Source organism: Platalea leucorodia (genome assembly GCF_965183815.1).
Source record: "Platalea leucorodia genome assembly, contig: HAP1_HAP1_SCAFFOLD_77, whole genome shotgun sequence".
Classification (NCBI taxonomy): Eukaryota; Metazoa; Chordata; class Aves; order Pelecaniformes; family Threskiornithidae; genus Platalea; species Platalea leucorodia.
Window position 1 is genome coordinate 343,513 of NW_028121441.1, and position 22,969 is coordinate 366,481.

The 22,969-nt window shown below is 50.1% G+C and overlaps 1 protein-coding gene and 1 pseudogene across 2 annotated transcripts; one reads left to right on the forward strand and one right to left on the reverse strand.

Moving 5' to 3' along the window:
• Positions 1-4,625: 4,625 nt before the first annotated feature.
• LOC309603427 (olfactory receptor 6M1-like) lies at positions 4,626-5,570 on the reverse strand (the record flags this gene model as incomplete). Its single annotated transcript, XM_082338281.1, has 1 exon — positions 4,626-5,570. One exon carries the CDS (start codon positions 5,568-5,570, stop codon positions 4,626-4,628), a length of 945 nt encoding a protein of 314 aa, XP_082194407.1.
• A 6,120-nt stretch (positions 5,571-11,690) lies between these two features.
• On the forward strand, positions 11,691-12,647 carry LOC309603428 (olfactory receptor 14C36-like; annotated as a pseudogene). The gene has a single exon. The product of its transcript is annotated as an olfactory receptor 14C36-like (transcript).
• The last annotated feature ends 10,322 nt before the right edge of the window (positions 12,648-22,969 follow it).

The window sequence follows — 22,969 nt, forward strand, 5'->3', positions numbered from 1 at the left end:
AGCAAGGAAGCAGGCACAGGCACAGGTCAGTGGAGCCGTGGTGGGGATGGCCAAGGGCCTTGGTGGGGCTTTGACACCCCAACAGAACTGGGACCCTTGTCCACTCAGCTATGGCTTCTGTCTCTTCCACTGAGACCCACGAGAGGACATGAGGTCCTTACAGCTCCAGTGCCTTGTTGCCTCCTCCTCGCCCACCCTCCATAGAGCCTGGCAGGTGTCCTACCACTGACCTGCGCCTGCCATCACACACTCCCACATCACAATTTCCCCAGGAAGAGCCCAGAGCATCACAAGAGGGAAAGGAGCCCCCTCTGCAGGGGATGGGGGTCAGGGCTTGGCCATCTTGCTTGGTGAAGCACATCAAGGGCTTTCACAGTGAGAAAACATCTCACATCGAAATTTCCTCCTGTGCCAAGTGCCTGTGACTTCATGTCTCCACCAGCCCCCAGGGACAGGAACCTTCTCTGCTCATTCCCTGCATGGTCTCTTTACTGACAGACTGCAGCAGGGTCTGCTAACACTCTCCGAAACCTTCAGCTCTGCTGCTTTTACTTCTCTAGAGGCTTGCTGAGTCTTTCAGGAGCTGCAGTTCAGGAACTCGGCACCAGAGGGCTCATTGCCACACAGAAGCACCTCAAGGAGCCAATTGTGGGCATAACTTTCCTTTAGTCCTCAATTCTTATGTGGCTTATCAGAGAGATTTCAGGAGTGTGGTCACAGTGAAAAGACGTCAAAGCAAAGAGGCAAAGTGAATCAAATACTTGATTTAGAATAGCCAATTCTGCATGAATCCCAACGTACTTGGGTTACAGGAATGTCTTCAAGTAGAGCCTGCACCATTGAGACCCATGGGGATGCACTGGCACAGCCACCGCCAGCAGGGGGAATCCCCATCTGCTAGGCTGAGGCATGCATCTATAAGCTCATTTTGCTTTTGCTACCCATCCCTGCATCTCTCAAGCCTATGGGAGCTTTGGCTTTGGCATCCTCCCTTCGTCCTGGGGGAAGGTTTCTCAATTCCTTCTTTGCAGCTTCCCCTGTTACCAGCTCCTGGGTGCTGACTTTTTGCCCTGGAGCTCTGTCAGCTCAGAGAAGCAGCCTCACAAGATGAATGTTTTTTGTTCACGGGAACTCAGAGAGATCATTCTTGTCCTTGGAAGAGTCTGTTCTGTAATGACTGTCAGATTTCCTTATATCGTTCACCCTTCAGAGCTGCTCCCCATGGCACCACTTGTATCAGTCCCTGAGCAACATAAAGTCCTCTTCTGTGGAGTCCACCAGCCTGTGCTCTGCTGTTGGTCTTCTTTTGACATCTGGGACTCCCCTATTTCCTGGTCACAGCAGCCAAGGCAGATACTGATGATCACATCCCTGGGCAGCTCTTCCTTGTTGGCCAGGACCAGGTCCAGGCGAGCATCACCCTTCTTGGAGCACCTGGCAGCTATGCTAAGTCATCCCAAGATCCTCCGGACTGTTGGCACCTTCTTGAATTGCCTGGCCAGTGAATGCCAGGGCACTTACAGCTCCCCATAGAACCCTGCTCATTAACCTGGCATCCCCCCACCCTCATCCTCCCCACCGCTCCCTCCTGCAGAACCTGTATCCTTCCACTGCAGCACCGCAGCTCAGCAAGCTGTCCCATCACATCTCATGTAATCCAAAAATGTCACAATCCTGTGACAAGACATGGGGCTCCTCCTGGCAGTGCACACTTGGGCTGCAGTGCCTCAGTTGTGGCACGCTAGTGGGGCACAGACTTCTCCCAGGGAAACCTGAGCAGTGCTGCTGATGAGAAGACCATTGTGCATAAAGCAGTTAGTGCTGTGCTGCATCTTTCTTCCTCCATATGAACACATGGTCCCCTTGGCTAACAGAAAAAAAGATTAGGAAGGGGGTGGTTTATCAGAGAAGTTCTGCACAGATGAATCGGAAAGTAATAGTCTAAAGGTCAAAATCTTAGGTCTGAACTTAACCTACATGAAGACCTAAGCTCACATCTAATCTCTAAATTAAGCATCTGATCTGAGGCCCCTTTCTGTGGCCAGTGGAGAGAGATCTGTTAAGTGGTGAGCATACAGTCACCCACCTTAGGACCTGATGAATCATGAATGGGAAATGTTTCTCTTCCCATGGGTAGCAGGAGGAACCAAGAGGAGGTGATTTGGGAGGGATTCATCTCAGACAGCTGTAAATGTCTCCACAGAAGCCATTTGCAATGAGTCAGTCTCATCAATCAAAAGAAAGAGGTACTTTCAAGGTAAAATTTGTCTGAGCTGACTAAGACTGGTTTTGTCTTCAGGTCACTGGCAACCCACAGAACAGGTACTAACCTCCTGGCTTTACAAAAGAAAGAACTGGTTTCAAGTACAGCAGAAGAGTTCTTTGTTCCTTTAATAAAGTCCTCAAAGTGAACTGGGATGCTTCTACTCTTTATTTATGTGCATTTTCAATTTAGTCACTAAAAAAAAAAAAAAATCCATTGTTCATCTTGCTCAAGTGCCAGGGAGGTGGACAGTTATTTAGGGGACTTCTGTCCACTTAAGGAAGTATGGTCTTTGCTGTCCACATCCATTACAGGGAGGAGACGCTGGTTCTCAGGCCATGCTGCTCATAGTGCACAACTTCCACGTCTCCTGGGTCTCATCTGGCCCCATGAGCATTCCCTGCAGCCCAGACACATAGTCCTGTACTTCTGTGTTTCATCCACCCCGAGTACATGAAATCAAGTGAGGTCTGTATGGTGTGCTTTGTTTTGTCTTGTAGGCTGCCAGTAAGGATGTTCTGCATGCACGTGTGGCGTGAAATACAGTTTGGTGTCTGCACAGACTAGAGGAAGCAGCGCCTGGCACAGCCTTGTCCCGACGTCTTGTAAGGAAGAGCTCTTGGAGGGAGCTGTGCCTTAACTCTAAGGAGCACTTTCCTGAAGGAACGATACCCACAGCTGCACCCAGCCCTTTCCCTGGTGTGAAGGAGGTGAATAAGGTGATCAGTCTGGAGGACATGCCGTTAGAGCAAGACAAGGGCCTCAGGTATTTGCTGCCTAGAGGTACCAGTGGGGATTCAGTCAAACCTAAGCTATCTACCCCAAAATATCAGAGCCATTGATGCACAAGTGGCTTTCGGTAGGATTTATCACACTAACATGCCTGAAACAGCTAAGCTAAATCATCACCTGTGATTTCAAAATCTCTTCACTGAAGAAACATTGTTGGCATTCATTGCCAGCTTGGATGGGATGGCATTCATCCCATGAACTTAGGCATTTCAGCCTACACTCATCCACCTTAGTTTTCTGTATTAGTAACATGTGTGCCAGCTTGATGGAATCGTTTATGTATTTCAGTGTTTCTGTAGCTTGGCAGGGAAGTTATTTATTCAATGCAAGAAAACTGTCTCAGTTCAAATGCAAAGAAATCTCTCGCATTGCATGACAATCCCTATTTTCATGTAAATGAATCAGCAAATCATGGTTTTGATTCTCTTTCCAAAAGAGAACATTTTTCTTGCCAATCATGAGTGAAAAGTAATCCAGGAAAATTACAAAATGGCAACGCTGTGGCAGTGATTAGAGGCGATGTTTCTGTTTAATTCTGGAGAGACCTTAAGGTACAGTTGTAACCCTCGTGTCTTCAAAGGATGGCCCCCGCTGAGCAAGAGTCCCTCACTTGTGCAAATCACCAGATGTTGCCCAGCATGTGGCTCAGTGCACCTGGCATTAGGTATTGAAAAGTTAAGCTGCCGAGCCTGTGCTAAGTACAGTTCCCCTGAAGTGCCATAGACCACTACAGGAGGAGATGACACCATCCTCTGTACTGCTCCTTCCTCCCCGCTGTCAAAGGAGACCAGGCAATGAACTCATCTTTTTAGACATTACAGTCATAAAAGGCTATGTTGGAATAAGTTAATTCCACTGAATTTGCTAGATCAGCTGAAGTATTGGGTGTGGGAGCATTGCATCAAGGACTGGACATTTATTTCAGCAGACCTGATCTGGAGACAGCTGCCTTGTTACTCAAAACTACATTTCTGACCAATATTCAGGATTTTGTACCAAAGTGGAAGAGAGGTAATCTGAGGCAGCTAAACTGGACTTGATTTCAGGCATGGTTTTGTTCTAACCAGGAGGTTAATGGAGATGTAAGCGCCACTTGGTAGAGAAATAAAGCCATTATTCTTCTTTCAATTGTGTTCCACCTATTTTCTGTCATTTCCTAAAGGCTAAGAGGTTCAACAAAGATCTGCCACCAAAATAATCAGGAAACCAGGTTTAGAAGCAAGGAGAAGTTGCATCAGAACTGAAGGAGGGTGAAGCTTATTGAGACTTGGGTGTGCCATGGAGGGATGAAGCCCTCTGCTTGTTGCTTTCTGTCTCGGTTTCCACACGTGGAAAATGCCATTGTGGTATTCACCAGGGTTTGTAAAGTGCTTGTAGGTCATTTGAAAGGCATTGCTAGGTAAGGCCTTCTTATGGTGATGTATTGCAGGAGAGAACCTGGTGTGATATTCATTTCAGGAAACTTTACACTGCTAAGAAAGAAAGGTCGCATTCCTGCAAATATGTCATCATCAGGTGTTTGCCCTCCCCACCCCTGTCCCCTTCCAAAGTCCACTTACAAAAACTCTTCTTAGATGGAAAAGTGTTTCCTGAAGATGAACACCCTTCTCTGCAAGCGTGCCTTGAGGGCATCTTTCATCATCTGGTTCCTCAGGCTGAAAAGAAAGGGACTTATCAAAGGAGCTACCACTGTGTTGAGAAGGACCACTGCCTTGTTGTAGGACATGTGGTGACTTGAAGGCTGGACATACATGAATATGCAGCTGCCGTAGCCCAAGATGACAAAGGTGAAGTGAGAGGAGCATGTAGAGAATGCCTTGTGCCATGAGGAAGCTGAGGGCAACCTCAGTATGGTGTTAATGATGTAAAGGTAGGGCACTGCTGTCATGCCCAGTGAGCCAAGTAGGATGATGGATGAGGCCATGAAGGTGATCAGCTCAACAATCTGTGTTTGTGCCCAGGACAACCTGATCAAAAGCACACTGTCACAGAAGTGGTCAATACGATTGGCATTGCAGAAGGGCATTCTGGCAACCAGGACAGTGGAGACAATGGTGGCCAGGAAGCCTGCAGCCCACGAGCCCAAGAGGAGCTGAAGGCAAAGCTGACCGTTCATGAGCATGGGGTACTGCAGAGGGTGGCATATGGCCACATAACGGTCATAGGACATGACAGCCAGAAGGACAAACTCGACTGAGCCCAGAAGGGAGTAGAAGTAGCCCTGAGTTAAGCAGCCTGGGAAGGAAATGGCTTTGCTGCCCATCAGCAAGTTTCCTATGGCTTTGGGTATGATGGATGTAGTGTTGAAGATGTCCAAGCAGGAGAGGTTACAGAGGAAAAAGTACATGGGCCTGCAGAGGTCTCTTCCAGGCAGAACGAGGGCAATGATCAGCAAGTTTCCCACTAAGATCACCAGGTACGAAGCCAGGAGAGGGATTGCCATTAAGCGCTGCTGATGGTGGCGGGAGGGGAAGCCCAAGAGAAGGAACTCTGTGACAGGTGTGTGGTTCAACATTTCTGCATCGGAGCTGCAGTGAGCAAGGGCAGATGGTCAGTGGAGGAAACAATGCTTCAGGAGGTTACAAGAAGATGAGACAGAGCAAAAGAATGTAGAAGGATGAGAAAAGGTGTTCACGGAGACATTCACGCAAAGGCTGGAAGGAAAACAGAAGAGAGGAGAGAAGAATCAAGCTAGAGCAAGAAGGCACCATTTTATGCCCTAGGAGCAGACGTAGTATGGGGGTTAGAGCAGGAATCCACCATAAACACGATGCAAGTTATTGTATTTGAGCTCTCTACCCAACAGTCCCATTACAGGCAGTGGGGAAAAAATAGACGTTTCTCAACCGGTTTTATTCTAATCTATTTAAAGGTATCTTTTAGGATGAGCTATAATGCATTCTAGTGCAAGATAAAACAGCTCAGCCAAGTGCCTTTAACCAGAAGCAGAGAGAAGGCGGCATGAAGATGGTGACAAATGCGGAGGCGTGTGGGAAGTAAAGGTAAGAAGGAGAGTGAGAGAAGAGGAAAGTTTTATTCCCTGGGAAAGGTTTGGTTTTCAGGGAAAGTCAGAGCCAAAGAGGGAGAAGACAAACATCCCGTGTTTAAAACTAGTCCATTTTCAGGACTGTCTTTCCATCCACACTTGAACTTTGTCGGGTAGAACAGAAAACTTTATAAACAGATTCCTCCTCTGTCACTGACAACTTTCTTGCTGAAAAACAGTTTTGATAAACCTTTCTGGCTGTCGGAGGGAAAAAGAAAAGAAGATTTGAAAAGCAGCAGAGAAGAGGGGAATAAACAAAGGAAAAACCTAAGAGCATAACAAGATTGAAAAAGATGGGGGGGTAGGGAGGCGGAGAAGGGAAATTCATTCAGTTGGGGGATAAAAATTACCTTGTAAAGCAAACAAATAAAGAAACTAAATAAACTAATAGGAAATTGAGCCTTCTCTCTCCTGTGGTGTTTGGTTCTTTGTTTCTTTTTCTGGTTTTCTTTTCTTTCCTGTGGAATGAAGCCTGGTTTGGTAAGGAGTTCATCCTTACCAAGTCAAGAATTTATTATCTGAGGGCTTGGAAAGTTTGAATTCTTGGTGCAGCGCTTCTTTCCAAACAGCCTTCCCCTATGCGGGCCATCTCCTTCCTGTCCTGCTGGTTTTGCTCACAAAACCTACACAAGCCTGAAAACCTCAGACCCATCGGGTTCTGTGCAGCTTAGCTGAGATGGGCCAACAAGCCCACATCAAAGGAAGGGGCAGAGATCCTGACACAGGTCTCGCTTCCCGAGAAATATCACAGGGAAAGGAGGAATATCAAAGGAGGGTAGCAGGTAAGAAGGCAGGCAGGCCAGGAATTAAAAAACAGCCAAATCAATGAAAATTGAGGTGAAATGTGAGAAAACACTGACATGAATCTATGATGTGCTGGGAGCATTAGCGGGGGGAAAGAGAAGCCCAGCAGACTTTGTGTGAAGCACCATCTCCTTTCTTCCCACAACCCCTAAAGAACAGTCTATCAGGGCTCCTTTCAAGGCTCCTGTAAAGCCTCTGTGGGTGAGCTGGGAATGCCATTTGTGCTGAGGCAATTCCTCCAGACTGAAGGAGTCTCCGATTTTTCTTCCCCTTTTGTGGAGAACATTTCTAAGGCCTTCGGTACGTTCCCCGAGGATTCATGGCCTTGGGTGCTAAATGGTTCCTCAGCAGAGCAGCTCTGAGAGGGTGAGGGGAGATTAATGACAATGATAGCTGGCAGCTCGGTGACCTAATCCCTGCAGAAGTCGAGACCCATTCTGAAAAGTATTCTGTGAGGGAGAAGCACCAAATCTTAAAAGGTGCTGTCAAGAGATGTTTAACGGTGAAAGCAGCTTCTGTGGAGTGACTTCCATGCTACCCGCCTTGTCTTTACAATGTTGGACACCTAAAGGATACGTGGTTTTAAGTGTCAGAGTAATCTCCTTAGTTTTCCTTGCGTTTGTCAATGAAGTTCAGGACACAGTTCAGCTTATTGCAGAAATGGTTTTCTAAAGGTAGAGGAGAGGAGAGGAGTCGATTCCTCTTCTGCACTTGCAAGGGGAGCCCTGACTGACAAATTGACACCTCGCCTCTTCATTGAAGACCTCTGGGAGATTTGCAGAGATCGTTCCTTGCTGACTAGGGGCCACCTGACTGTCTCCTTCTGCTCCAGAAGGAAGCCGATGTCCTGAGGGTTTGGTGCTAAAACTGGCAACACTGTGAAGGCCTCTCTGCCCATCTTAGTGCATCTGAAATAGGACAAGGTATCTCTCTTTGGGTGGAATTGTTCCTCTAAAGGTAAGAGAGAGGGATCTCATTCTTCAGGGCTTTGGGAGTCTCCTCCTTGATGACATGGAAGAAGACTTTCCTTCTCCCTGAGTACAGACAGGCTCTTAGTCCCTCTTTCTCCACAGGGCTCATGAAAATAGGACCTCCTTTGCACTCCATGTCGGCAGGCCAGCCCCATCCTCTGGCACTGTCTGGCAGAGCACAAACCTCTGCCCATGGACTTCTTCCTGATCTCCCGACTTCACAGTGGACTGGATGACCCTGCACTTGTCTAAGCTGGGCCCCAGATCACTTCTCCTTTCAACCCCTTTCTTCCTTTCCCAGTGCAGGCAGGGGGTGTAGAGCAGGGGCTGATAGAACCCACTGCTCCCTCCATTTCCTCACAAGTCTTCCAGGAAAGATGGACCCATGCCTTTGCACTTCCAGCCAACGCGCCACTTTGTGACGAGCTGGCGCACAGACATGTTTAGCCAGTCTTCCCACACCTCGAGACCCATTTTGACCACAGCACTTTGTTTGCAAAGGGTTGGCAGTCGGGGGAAGTGAAGAATGCAGAGAGTGTGATGTGAGTAATTGTCCATATTACACACATCCACCCGGACTGGAAGAGTGAAACCATGTGCACCACCGAGGGTGATGGTTAATTCACAAGCAGGGTGGCTCCTCTTCTGTGTGAGGCCAGATTGCAGGGACGAGGGGCCCATGAGCGTCCATCACTCAAGACCCAAATGCAGGACCCGAGACTTAGCCCTGTTGGACCTCCTACAGTTGGCCTCGGCCCATTGATCCAGCCTGTCCAGATCCCTCTGTAGGGCCTTCCTACCCTCCAGCAGATCAACACTCCCACCCAACTTGGTGTCGTCTGCAAACTGACTGAGGGTGCACTCAATCCCCTCATCCAGATCATTGATAAAGATAATAAACAGAACTGGTCCCAGTACTGAGCCCTGGGGAACACCACTTAAGACCAGCTGCAAACTGCACTGAACTCCATTCACCACCACTCTTTGGGCCTGGCCATCCAGATAGTTTTTTACCCAGCAGAGAGTACACCCATCCAAGCCATGAGCAGCCAGTTTCTCCAGGAGAATGCTGTGGGAAAGAAAATCAAATGGTGTCAAACACGCAGTTGTGCTGGAGAGCCCTGGCATCTCGCATAGCACTACAGGCCTGTATTTGGCCGTTGAGTAGCTGCCCTGAATTAGGTTAGGCAACATAGGGATGTCCACGGGCGTTGTGCCATTACAGTCCATGGTGATCTAGTGTATGCAGCTGATGGAGAAGATGGCTGATGCCTATGGCAATGGCTACATCTGCCCCCCTGACTACCTCAATAGGCTGCCCTGAACATAAGGAGTAGGGAAAAGTTCAGATGTCCTAAACATGGGCATCTGCTGTTGGCCGAAGGAAGTCCCCTCTAAGCTCAAGCATGATGCCTCCAGATGCTTCCCTCTCTGTGAACCGCTGCATAACAGCTTGCAGTTACCTGCACATACCTTGGACCACCTCTGACACCTCAGATGTCACCAGGTGTTTGAGTCTGAACAGCTCACTCCTTGCCTCCATCCCCAGCAATTACCACGGGAGCTTAGACAAGAGGCTCCCAGGCACCAGGTTCCTATTTTGTGTCCACCTGAACGGATGCAAGAGGAATACCACCTCCTGTGGGTTTATGCAGCCATAGATGAGAGCTGAGGTCCCTTCCAGCCCCAGGACTACAAACAAAGGATGAGGAGCCTCAATTGACTCAGCTGAATCCCTTCCCGCAGCAGGGGTAAAGGAGCTCTCTCACTGTCCAGGTTTTCTGTCCCATACCAGAAGTAAGGAACGGTGATTCTCATGCCCAATTCTCTCTCTGATAGGAGAAATTGCATTGCTGGAAAGAAGTATCTCTCCAGAGGTGGGAGAGGGGCCACAAGTTATTACTTCAGCCTGTTTCACAGCAGGTTTCCCAGGAGCCCCAGGGACACCTGGAGGGAGCCCAGAGGGGCAGAGAAAGTGGTGCCTTGGGCTGGGCCTCTGCTGCTGAGCTGGGCTGGGCTCCTGGGATGGAGGCAGCTCATGGCTACCAGGCAGTGCTGCTGAGAGACAGCTCTGCCCAGGAGCAGCTCCTCTGCAAAGTGCGGCAGGGCTGAGGGCACTGCCTGCAGGCACCAATGGGTGAGGAGATAAGTAACAGAGAGGTTAAAGGCAATCTGGCATGGGAGGACAGGTGAGAGCTCACTGCAGAAGAGATCCTCACAGCCCTTGACACGGTAAGTCTCTGGCTACAGGGCAATGCAGATGGCTTTCTGGATAGGGAAACACCTCCCGGGAGGAAAATCTCCAGGCAGCAGGGATATGATCTGGGAATGAGAGGAAACTAAAACGAGAAGTACTGTAAGAGGCAGAACGCAGAAACCTCCATTTGATCCCCTCCAATGCAGACCCCTTCCTCTGAGCAAGCCCCCTTGCCTCCTCTCCCACCCACCACAGCCTCTGCCCTCAGGGCTGGGGGCTCCAAGGCGTGAACCACCTCCTCTGCAGCCAGAGCTCCAGCAGAGCCGTGGTGCAGCTCTGCAGCCACGGGCCCAGTTCCCTCTGCAGAGCGCAGGGGCTGAGAGCAGCTGCCCGGCAATGGTGGTGTCTGGGAGGTGGCGTGCACAGCTGGGGAAGGGGAACGCTGTCGGAGTGCCCCAATGCCTCTGCCCTGGCCTCTCTCAGCCACACCCTCAATGTATTTTACTTTGTGTTTCAACTTGTCTGTGTTATTGTTCCTTCATTTTTGCTGCCAGGCTCTCTGGGGAGGTGGAGTTTCAGCTGCAGAGTCACACACTGATTTTGTGGGTCCTTTCATGCAGGTGTGTCCATGCGAACAAGTGTCCCAGCTTTCCTCTAACATTTGTGGCTGTGTGCAATGCATTCTGTGGGGCTAGAGAATAATCTGGTTTTCCCTTAATCAGACGGTGTCATTAGGACACTTGGCTATCTCCCTGAGGTTTTCTTCCCAACTTCCCTCCAGGTTGCAAACCTGTCCTATAGCACCTTTGTGTTATCTGAAATCCTCATGAAGTGCAGAGATGCTATGACAGAGAAGATGCTGATGGATTTGTGAAATGAGCCCTGTGTGTCCTGGGCTAGAAGTGGGGAGCTGAGACCTTAGGAAAGGGTGAGACATTTAGTGGTCTGAGGTGGATCCCTCTGCTCACAGCAGTGCTTGGTGGCTTTTCAGGGTAATATGGGAGTGTGCTCACCCTCCACCTCAGAAAGCTGCAAGCCCAGGGCAGCTGGGAGCCAGACGGAGAGACAGACCAGCTCCCCTCCCTCTGCACTAAGCCACAGGCACTCCTCCTGCCTTGCAGGACTCCCTCTGTTCTCCCTGAGTGCAGCACAAATGCTGAGGCTTTCTGACATCCAAGAACACTCCCCAGGGTGCGAGGGGAGGAGGAGCTGTAAAAAGCCCAACCTCTCAGACTGCCTTCTGCCACCTCAGTTCCTTATCACTGGGAGTGCAGATGCTGACAGCCCCTTCTGCACTAGGAGCGGTTTCATGAGACAAGGTCGAACACCAGGACTGGCCCCTGCCCCCACTCTTCCCATCAACCCACTGCTGCAGAGCAGGGCTGACCCCTCGGCAGCCAGTGGGCAGAGCCCCTGCTCCTCATGGCACATTCAGCCAGCACCAACCAGGGCTCCAGCCACAGAGCTGAAGGAAGGTCTGCTAGAAAAGGAAAAGGGCATCTGCATGTAGCAGGGCGAGGGTGTATGAGAAATGGCTTTGATTTTGCTCAGAGAAGTCTTCCCTAACTTGACACTGTCTTTTCCTCCTATTACAGTGCCCATGCCCATAGACAGCAAATGTCCAACCGCAGCTCCATCACCCAGTTCCTCCTCCTGGCATTGGCAGACACACGGGAGCTGCAGCTCTTGCACTTCTGGCTCTTCCTGGCCATCTACCTGGCTGCCCTCCTGGGCAACGGCCTCATCATCACCGCCATAGCCTGTGACCACTGCCTCCACACCCCCATGTACTTTTTCCTCCTCAACCTTTCTGTACTTGACCTGGGCTGCATCTCAACCACTCTCCCCAAATCCATGGCCAGTTCCCTCTGGAACACCAGGGCCATCTCCTACGCAGGATGTGCTGCCCAGCTCTTTCTGTTTTCATTTTTGATTTCAGCAGAATTCTGTCTCCTCACCATCATGGCCTATGACCGCTACGTGGCAATCTGCAAACCCCTGCACTATGGGACCCTCCTGGGCAGCAGAGCTTGTGTCCACATGGCAGCAGCTGCCGGGGGCATTGGGTTTCTCAATGGTCTCTTGCACACTGTGAATACATTTTCACTCCCCCTCTGCAAGGGCAATAGTGTGGACTAGTTCTTCTGTGAAATCCGTCAGATCCTTAAGCTCTCCTGCTCACACTCCTACCTCAGGGAAACTGGGCTTCTTGTGGGTAGTGGTTTTCTTTTTTTGGGATGTTTTGTTTTCATCGTGCTGTCCTATGTGCAGATCTTCAGGGCCGTGCTGAGGATCCCCTCTGAGCAGGGACGCCACAAAGCCTTTTCCACGTGCCTCCCTCACCTGGCCGTGGTCTCCCTGTTTCTCAGCACTGGCGTGTTTGCCTACCTGAAGCCCCCCTTCATCTCCTCCCCTCTGCTCGACTTTGTGGTGGCAGTGCTGTACTCAGTGGTGCCTCCAGCAGTGAACCCCCTCATCTACAGCATGAGGAACCAGCAGCTCAAGCATGCAGTGTGGAAAATGATGACTGCCTTTTTTTTCGAAGCAATAAACTGCCCATCATCTTCTGCATAGTAGTTATAATGTAACTCATTGCAGGACCCACCTGACTTCTGAATTTTTTGTTGTTTGTGGGGGTTTCTCAATTATGATAATGTTGTCATCTCCTTTCTAATTCACTGTCTGCTTTGCTTTTCTGACTGAGTGGCAGCGTAAATGAGGAGCCATGCTCCCTGTGTTTTTAAACAAAATAAAGGACCCTGCAGCAACTATTTTTTTCCTGACATCCTTCCTCCAAGGCCTTTTTGGAGCTGCAGGGACAGTTCCTGTGTGCATGGGTGGAGGGGAAAAGAGTCCCGGCATGGCAGCACTGTCAGGGAGCACCAGCACTTGGTCTTCAAGAGCTGTTCTCTTTCCACTTCCACACTCTCCTTCTGATCCCTTGTGTTGGTGTCAGCCCTGAGTACTCTGGCAGCTTGGTCCCAATGGGCACTTCCATGACAGAGCTGGCCTCCATAGCAGCACTTCCATAAAGAAGGGTGATCTCCTCAGGGCCGTGCCTGAAGGCTTAGGTCTTCTTTCAGAGTTGCTGTCAAGAACAAGCTCAAGAAAGTGCCCTGGGGAGGAAAACATAAGTGAACATCTAATGTGTGTGAGTGTGCAGGGCTGGGGCACACAGCAGTGTCCCTTGCACAGCCAGGCCTCCTGTGAAAGACTTGAAGGACCAGCAGAGCAGCGTCTGGTCTGTGCCCATGTTTGCCTGACACCCTGGGCAAGGTGCCCTGGGGCAATGGCCACAGACCAGCCCCTTGCAACCACCATTGCCAGCACTGGCCTCTCACTCCAGCTCGGGGAGGTTCTTTGTCCCTCCATGGAAGGACACCAAAGGAGTAGGTCAGCAGTCCATGTTTGCATTGTACAGAGGAGATGTAAGCATGCACATCACGTACATGACGTGAGATGAACCTGAGTGAGCAGAAATGCCATCAGCTATTCCTTGGGGTTCCAAGGAGGCCTGTGGGATAGACACTGCCTCCAGGTCACTTCACGTTGGGAGCAACATCCCCTGGGAAACCACCCGAATGCAGCATTGGGATGTGCTTCCTTGAGCCGAGGTCCCTGGGTCCATTCCTCATGACGAGGGGCATCTCAGACAGGCGCAGAGCAGGGCGATACACCGCAGGGCTGAGGTGCCTCCCAGCCTCTGGCAGTGGCAGCAGGAGGCTGCCATAGAGCCATTATGCCTGCTGCAGTGCCCTGCCTCCGCACATGCAAGGGAAGGGCTCGTGCCTCTGAACATCCCTGTGTGTATGAGGAGTGCATGAGGCCAGCTGAGATATGGGCACCTCACAGATATGTGTGACTCCAGGAACAAACCCCACTGGCCCAGGGAGATTCATCTCACCCGCCTCGGACAGGCTCATTGCAAATGCTCCTGTCTGCTCCCGCTACCCTTTCCGGGTTGTGTCCTGAAAGGTGTCAGAGGCATCAGAGAGGTTCTGGAGTCCTTGGAAAAGGCAGACATCAAACCTTTCTTCAAGAAACGCAAGAAGGAGGACTGGGAGAATTACAGGCTGGTCATCGTTACATCTTTCCCCGGGAAGGGAATGGGCCAAATACTGCTGCAGCCATTTCCAGGTACTTGTAGGAGAAGAAAGGCATTGCTGAACCTGTGCAGGTAGGGGAAAGAAGGGGATGTTTTGTTCCTGGACCTTAGCAAGGGTTTTGACATGGTTTCCCGTAATCTCTTTGTAGCCAGATTGGTCCCCAGTCCAGGTATCTGGACTGAAGAAGTGGGTGATGTAGTGGGTGGGAAGGTGGCTGTTGGATCCAGCCCAAATGTCAGCAGTGGTAGAGTCCTCCTTGTGGCCATTCCTAGTGGCATCCCTCAGTGCAAGCAGTGGGGCCAACACTGTTGAGTGTCTTCATTAACTGCCTGGATAATGTGCCCGAGTGCCTTTTCAGCTCCTTTGTGGATGATGCCAAACTGGGCAGACCCATTCCGCATCCTCATCTTGTTCACCCTGCCTTGAGCAGGATAGCTGGACAAGGTGATCTTCAGGGGTCTCTTCCAAGCTGAGTTATTCTAGGATTCAATGAATCTTTTCCTTGGAGAGCTTTTTGAAGACAGAAGAGACAGAGGAAGAAGGAGAAACAGAGAGGCAGAAGTAGAGGCATATAATGCACCAATATAAATACAACGTTCCTCTGAGGAACGTTTCTCTGCTCAAATGGTTGGTAGGAAATCTATTAGATAAATTTGATGAAACAAGCTTACTTGTATCTGCTCACGTACATCTATCTGCTTGCTGAAGGGTGATGGCTGGGTACGGTATCATGTGGTCAAATGTGTCCCAGGAACTCATAATCCATTAGGAAGCCAATGGCTGTGAAGGGGGCTGTGAGGTCCCTTCTGCCTCTGGAGGTGAGAGGCCAACAGCAGGAATGTGTCTGGGAAAGGCACTGTGAGGTCACTTCTTCCTGAAACAGCTGATAGTTCAGCCCTTGACTCATGACTGGGATATGTGCTTCTAAACTCACCTCTGCCGGTGTCTCTGACAGGCCAGCAGAAGGCACCTGGTTGGCACATTGGCTGGGAGACCCCCTCTGCCGAAGGACCTAGGCTCACTCCAGGAAGGGGGCTTCTATTTTGGCTGTCCTGTCTCTTCTGCCTGAGTACAGGATGGGACAGCGACAGGCACGCAGCTTGGTCGTGTCTATCCGAGAAGCTGAAAGGCTCACAGCCTTGGAAGATCATGGTGAGGTTACTTCTGTCTGGTCAGATGAAGGGCTGCAAGAAGGCTGATGGGTTTGGATGCCTGTTTACAAGGGTGGTTTCCCAGATGCTGGAACTTTCCCTGGATGTAGGAAAGAGCAGGAGAGAGAAACAGTGCCACACAATGCAGCTTGGATGGTGGAGATTGGACATGAGGAGGAAGAAATGCCACTCAGAGGGTGGTGCTGTGGTAGATGAAGTCCTCCAGAAGGAGTATGAGATCAGTCCATCTCCTGGTGTTCGAAGGAACAAAGTGTGAGGGTTGACAGCCATCGGTGAATGTATGGAAATGGCAGGGTGAGAGCAAGGTGAGGAAGCGAGATGGGTGTCTGCAGCCTGCAGGGCAAAAGAAGCAGCTGTGGGACAGCGTAGGACAAGCTGTGGTGGAGATGGCAAGGAGCACTGGCAAGGCTGGAAGTGGCCAAGAGAAGCCAAGGCTGTTCCCTTTAACTATGGCAATCGTCTCTGCCACCAAGGCCTATGAGGAGACATGTTGTCCTAAGGCAGTGGGGGGCCTCATTGCCTCCTTGCACACCCCCAGTAAGGCTGGGAGCTGTCATAGCCTTGTCCTGCACTCAGCATCACCCCCCCACATCCCACTGCCCCAGGAAGAGCACTGAGCAATGCGTGAGGGACAGGACCTGCCTTCCCCGGGGCTGGGGGTCAGAGCTTGGCCTTGCTGCTTCATAAAACAAAGCCAGGGTTTCCTCAGCATCTGAGCTGCCTGCACATTCCCTTTGCCTGCCTGCAATCAGGGCCTCCAATTCTCTGCTCTAACGAGTCCCTGGGAGGCTTTGCCAGTAATGGCCCTCAGTGGGGCTTATGAATACTTCAAGGTACTTGGGGTTTTGCTTTTGATGTTGACTCTTGGAGAGGTTTGTGCAATCTCCTCTCAGTGCCTGAGGTTCAAGGACTTGGAACAAAATACACCATGGGGCTCATTAAAATAAAGCAAGCCCTAACGAGCTATGTCTCTTCCTGTCATTTTCTTCAAGTCTTCAAGAGTTGTACAGATAATTAGAGCTGTTTCCTAGCATAGTTATGGGGAAAGATTTCAAAGAGCTTCTAATAAAAATGAGGTTTTATTTCCAAGGGTGTAGTTTATTACTTTTCAGTTTATAGAAGAGGTGACGGCAGCATTCTCCAATAGATATTGATGCAGGGTGTCTCCTCCGGAGACCTGGACTGGTAGGAGAAGCTGTCCCTTGAGCTCTGACAACCTCCCACCTCACCTCCCCAACCCCACCATTTCTCTCCTTGCCCACCTGGGACTTTTCCTTACAGCAGACTTCTCCACTGATCTCTGCAGCTGGATGGTACAGCTCCTTTGCACCATCTCCCCTCTGCTCTCCTTGGAGACCTGGCTGCACACAGGCACAGAAGGGTTTTTCCTATTTGCAAGCAAAGGAAAAGTCAAGCACGGTCAAGTTCCATAAAGAAAACCGACTCTGCAAGCATCTGCGAAGTGCAAGCTGCCTCTAATGAGGTTGCCTTTCTACAGGGGATAATCTTAGGAGAACTATTTCTAGGTAGGGAGATACAAAGAAGAGAGATATAAACATAATTAAAGAGTTGGCTAAGGAGACAATTAGACTGCTGCAAGACAGGCAAACTTTTAAACCCCTGATGTCAAAGCAGCAACTGGATGGGTGAGAGGAATCTGAATGAACAAAGAGTAAGGGGAGCAGAACACTGAAGAATAAGGGAAAGGGCTTTTGTCTAGGCAGTCTGCCTGTGAAAAGATGACGTTAGAAATGGTTCTTCTACCAAGAGAGGTGAAAAGATATAACAGATAAAAATTAAATTAATATAAATCATTTTAATTTCTTTTAATAATGTAAATTTAAACTTAATTTAAATATAAATTCAATACACTGTATAACAGGCAGAACAGTGGTAATGAAGTTACACTAGAAGATCGATATTTCATTGGAATATCCCTTTTGAAAGGTCACGGGATTGGTAGAGGTCTCTTGGGAGTGAGGACAAGCCAATGTTTCACCCATCATTGAAAGAGGCCAAAAGTGCAACCCCGGGAACCCCAGGCTGTACAAGCTCACTTGGGGGAGGAGTGAGCCTTCCCATGAGTGCTCTTGGGTGACATTGCTGGGCACCTCAAAGAGCAGAAGGTGTCCAAATGCAGTCAGCATGGATTAGCCAAGGGTAAATCCTGCCTCACCAACCAGATGGCCTTCCTGATGAAGGAACTGCTTTTATGCACGAGGGGAGAACAGTGGCTGTCCTTTACCTCCACTCCAGCAAGACTTTTGGCATGGCCTCCCTCAATAGCCTTGTACCCACATTGGGCCATTACAGTCTGGATGGGTCAACAAACAGATGGGTGAAACCCCATTGGAGGATGAGGCTGAGAGAGCAGTGGAGAAGGGGTCATACCCTACCTGGAGGCCAGTGGGACATGCTGGGGCATTGTGGGGCAGCACAGGGGACTCTCCTGAGCCCTGTGCAGTTTAACACCGGTATCCATGACCCAGAGGAGGCAACTGTCACCACGTTTGTGGATGGCACTAAATTGGGAGGACCGTTCCTGTGCCCTAGGGATGCCATTCAGGGCAAACCTGACAGGCAGAAGGACTGTCCTGTCAGGAACTTCAGGAGACAGAAGAAGGACAAAGAACAGGTCCTGTGCCTGGGAGAGCCTAACAGCCTGCAGTTGCAGGGGCTGGGGACAGCCTGGCTGGGGAGCAGCTCTGCGGAAAAGGCCCTGGTGGTGGTGGGGGACAGAAGGCAAAACAGGACCCAGCAGTGAGACCTGGTAGCCAAGGCAGCCAGCAGTGTCCTGGAGTCTCAGCAAAAGAGCGAGGGCAGTGATTGTCTCCCCCTGCTCATCACTCCTTAGACCACCTGTACACAACCGTGTCCATTTTTCGGCCCCCACTGGGGAAGGGGAGGAGGGAGGCAGTGCCTGTGGGGCTGCTGGGCTCTTGGCCAGAGATCACCAGCACAGCAAGGGAGGTGTTGGTAACCGGCAGGGAGTTGAGTGGAGAGTCATCGAGCTGCTGAGCGGCTGGAGCACTTGCCTGGGAGGAGAAAGTGGAGGAAAGGGCCTCGTTCAGCCTGCAGAAGGGAAGGCATTGAGAACCTTACAGTGACCTGCCAGTCCCCATGGGGAGGTTTTCAGGAATATGAAACCGGTCTTGTACCCATATTGCTTGGCAGGAGAAAAATAGGCAATCGTCAGATGCTGAAATGAGGAAGTTTCTGGATAGAGATAAGGCAATGAGATATCTGCAGAGCATGGGGTGCTTTGGGTTGTAAACAGAAGTTAAACCAGTCACCTGACTTGGGATCTCACTCAATGGAAATGTTCAATATTTGTCATAACTAGGCCATGAGCACGTGATCTAGCTGGAGCTGTCTGAGAATGGGCTTGGTTGAGAGACCAACTGTGGCAAGAGCTGTGGGACTTGGTGTGTAATGAGTGTCAGGAGGTAACTCGTTTCCTTTTGATAAATAATGCCAGTGGAGCTGGGTATCACTGAGCCCCAGAGGACGATGTCAGTGACCATGCAGCAAAGCTCCTTCCTCAGAGCTGGGATGTATGGCCAGAGATGGAAATGGCTGGTGGGTGGGACTGGTCTGGGACAAATTTTCCTGGAGTAGCTTCCCTGGGGTGTTCAGGGAACATGGCGCAGGACTCAGTCCCTACAGCAGTAGGTAAATAGGAACAGTACATATCTGACAAGACCAGCTTGGGTGAAGAGGGAACTCATGAGGAAGCTCCATAGGTAATGGAATCAGAGAGGAGGAGGGTGCAGAGAGTCACTTCAGAAGGAGGAATTTAGAAATAGGAGTGCCTTTTTTTTTTCTTTTTTTTAAGAACAATTTTGGAAACCAGGGTGGGTTGAGTTGCAGGAGCACAGATGCCCGGTGTCACCCTCCATCTGCAGTTTTCATTGGAGGGTCCAGGTCTCTCACAGTCCCTGGTGGTCACTCCCAGTCCCAGGTAAGTGTATCAGGCACACCAGGACCTCCTGAAATGGCACTGGAGGCTTCTGGTCAGGAACTGAGCTCGGCCTGCAAAGAATTTTTCTCAACATGTATGTAGGACGGGCATATTTTCATCAGCTGAAATGTTTGAATACTTTTCAGAGAGAGAGAATGTTTTCCTGTGCTGCCATCATGAAACTCTCCAGGATGTGTACTGCTCTCAGGAGAAGAAACCTTGATCTTCCCGGCACTTGCTTGACCACTGCTCTGTCCAGTATGGAGTCTACTGAATCTCACTAATCTTCTAGGTATTCCCACATGTCTTGATTCAACTGACCATTTCTCAAGTCATCTTCTCCAGCAGACTGTCTGCACAGATGCCTTTTTGAGTGTTCATCTGGTTTTCCTCCTCCCATTACTCTCCATTCCCTCAGACCCCCCCCAAGTACCCAGGTGCTGCTTGGAGCTTCAGGCAGTTGAAAGCTTGCTGCTCCTGTCTCCTGACTGTCTCTGTAGCCAACTCCTTCATTGCCTTTCTCTCTTTCCTTTCCTACTAATCTCACTGAAGATTTTCCCTTCAAAAGTACAAGTGGGATTTAGTGGAGGCAACTTGGACTTCATGGACAGCTGACGAATATATTTTATTCTTTACTGAACTACTCTTGTTTTTTCTTTCTTTTTGATTTTGTTCTTGTTAACTAAGAGAAATGCTGTGTGTCTGTGCAGCCACTTCTCCAAGGAAAGCAGAAGGAAATGGAGGCTGAGACATTCAGCTCCAGCCTGAGTGGGAAAAGCTTCAATTTTAACATGAGTGATGTGAGTTTCAGGTGACCAGTGAGAGAAATGGCAGGTTGGTGTTGGGTGGGTGGGATGAAGAGTGTCTGACAGAAAGGGTCTTGCTTTGCCCGCATGTTCATACTTCATCATGAGACCCTCTGGATCTATATGACTTGGAGATTGTCTATATTGTTTATTCTGTAAGCAGGAAAATAATGAAAATGCATAAATCTTTTACAAATGTTATTTCTTTTTGACATCTTCTCATTTAGACTGTACTCCTGAACTCTCTCTAATGAACCACACAAGAAGGGAGGCATTAAAGAGAACTGCAGAGGGCCATGGCATGTTAGGATATCTGCATTTCCATGAGCCCTCTGCTGCCAAGTTCCCAAACTGCAGCTACCGAAAGGAGATTGAACAAGCCGCTGAAGAAGCCTTTAAAATGTGATTAAAATCTCCAGGACTCTGAGGGTGTCAGTGGGCGCCCTGAGGGCCATCACAGATGAAGCCATGAAGGGAAGCAGGGGTGGAGGTACCCCTCCCTGGGGGCTGCCTTAAACTGGCAAGAGGTCAGCACTGGTTCCAGGTGACCAAGGCAATGTGCAGGTGGCTCTGCTGCTAATGCTCCTCAGTCACCTAAGATATCCCAGCACTGTACTTACTTATCACAGAATCATAGAAAGAATCATAGAATCATAGAATGGTTTGGGTTGGAGGGGACCTCTAAAGGTCATCTAGTGCAACCCCCCCTGCAGTTAGCAAGGCCATCTTCAATTAGATCAGGTTGCTCAGAGCCCCGTCCAACCTGACCTTGAATGGTTCCAGGCATGGGGCATCTACCACCTCTCTGGGCAACCTGTGCCAGTGTTTCACCACCCTCATCATAAAAAAGTTCTTCCTTATATCTAGTCTGAATCTCCCCTCTTTTACTTTAAAACCACTACTCCTTGTCCTATCACTACAGGCCTTACTCAAAAGTCTGTCCTCATCTTGCTTCTAAGCCCCCTTTAATTACTGAGAGGCAGCAAGAAGGCCTTCCCAGAGCCTTTGCTTCTCCAGGCTGAACAACCCCAACTCTCTCAGCCTTTCCTTACAGCAGAGGTGTTCCATCCCTCTGATCATTTTTGTGGCCCACCCTAGACCAGCTCCAACAGGTCCATGTCTTTCTTGTATGGAGCGCTCCAGAGAAACATTAGAAAAAGCATACTTTTTTCACTAATTATCCAGGAGAGCTTGGGGGATATTATGAATGTGCATAAATAGCTGAAGGGAAGGAATGAAGACAAGGGAGCCAAATTCTTCTCAGTAGTTCCCACTGTCAAGACAAAGGCTGATGGACACAGATAAAAACACGTCATTCTATTTGAATGCAAGAAAACACTTTTTCACGGTGAGGGTGGTCAAGCACTGGAACAGGTTGCCCAGAGAGGCTGAGGAGCCTCCATCCATGAAGGTATTCCAAACCCACCTAGACAAGGTCCTGAGCAACCTGCTCTAGCTGACCGTGTCTCAGCTGGGGAGTTGCACTTGATGAACTCCAGAGGTGCCTTCCAATCTCAACATCTCTGTCATTCTGTGAGTGTGAAGGAGAAAAGTAAGACAGAAAGAAATGAACAACACATAGCCTTGATGGCAAACACAGTGGGATCCTGTGGAGAGGACCCACACTGGAGCAAGGGAGAAGTGTGAGGAGGAAGGAGTGGCAGAGATGTTCTGTGCTGACCGTAAGCCCCATTCACCATCCCCCCAGCTCCTCTTGGGGTTGGGGTGGGTAGAAGAATTGGGGCAATGGAGTAATTTGAGCCTGGGAAGAAGGAGTGGGGTGGGGAAATGGTCTTGAATATTTTTGCTATGCTATCTCTCTATCCAAATGTCTTCTAAATGGCAATAAATTCAACTGATCTTCCCCAAGTCAGCTCTTCTTTGCCCATAAGAGTAATGAGTAAGTGATCTCCCTGTCTTTATCTTGACGCATGAGCTAGTCCACCTTATTTTCTCCCTTTGTCCTTTTGAGCTGGGGGTGTGAGTGAGCAGCTGGGTGGGTGTCTGGCTGCTGGCCAAGGCTAACCCACTACAGGACCACCACAGCAGGACTGCTGTGTCCAGCCTGGGGCTTGGCAGCACAAGGAAGATCCTGACAGACTGAAGCAAGTGCTGCAGAGGCCGGAAGGAAGGTTGGGGCCTGGATCACATAATGGAGAAGGAGAGGCTGAGAAAGCTGAGTTTATACGAACTCTCTCAGAGCCAAACACCGGAGCAAAGACCCAGGCCAGCTGGTAAAAAAGTTAATGGAGATTTTAAAAATCAGTCGAGACAAGCACCTGATTGAGCTGGACCTGCCTGAGAAGAGGCTTGGCTGAGAGACCAGCTGTGGCAAGAGCTGTGGGACTTGGTGTGTAATGGCTGTCAGTAGGAAAATGGTTCCCTATTGATTAATAATGGCAGTGGAGCTGGGTATGACTGAGCCCCATAGGAGGATGGGGTGACCATGCAGCAAAGGTCCCTCCTCAGGGCTGGGGTGTATGGCCAGAGATGGAAATGGCCGGTGGGTGGGACTGGTCTGGGACAATTTCCTGGGGCAGCTTCCCCAGGGTGTCCTGGAAACATGGCACAGACAAGGACCCTCTCTTCTGCACCTTTGATGCCTTGCTTCCTTCACCATGACACCTGGCTCTGCACTGGGAGTGCTGGCTGCCCCTACCCCGCACACTCACACACCTTAGCTCTACACTGGCCTTTTTCTCTCCTGGGCTCTTTCCAGCCCAGCCCCTCCCCACCTCTCCCCACCTCCCCTGCCCTCTCCCCAGCCCAGCAGAGCAGCCCAGCCTGGGCTGGCTCCATGGCACTGCCCAGCGCAGGCTGCTGCAGAGCTCTGGGCACTCACCTCACAGCC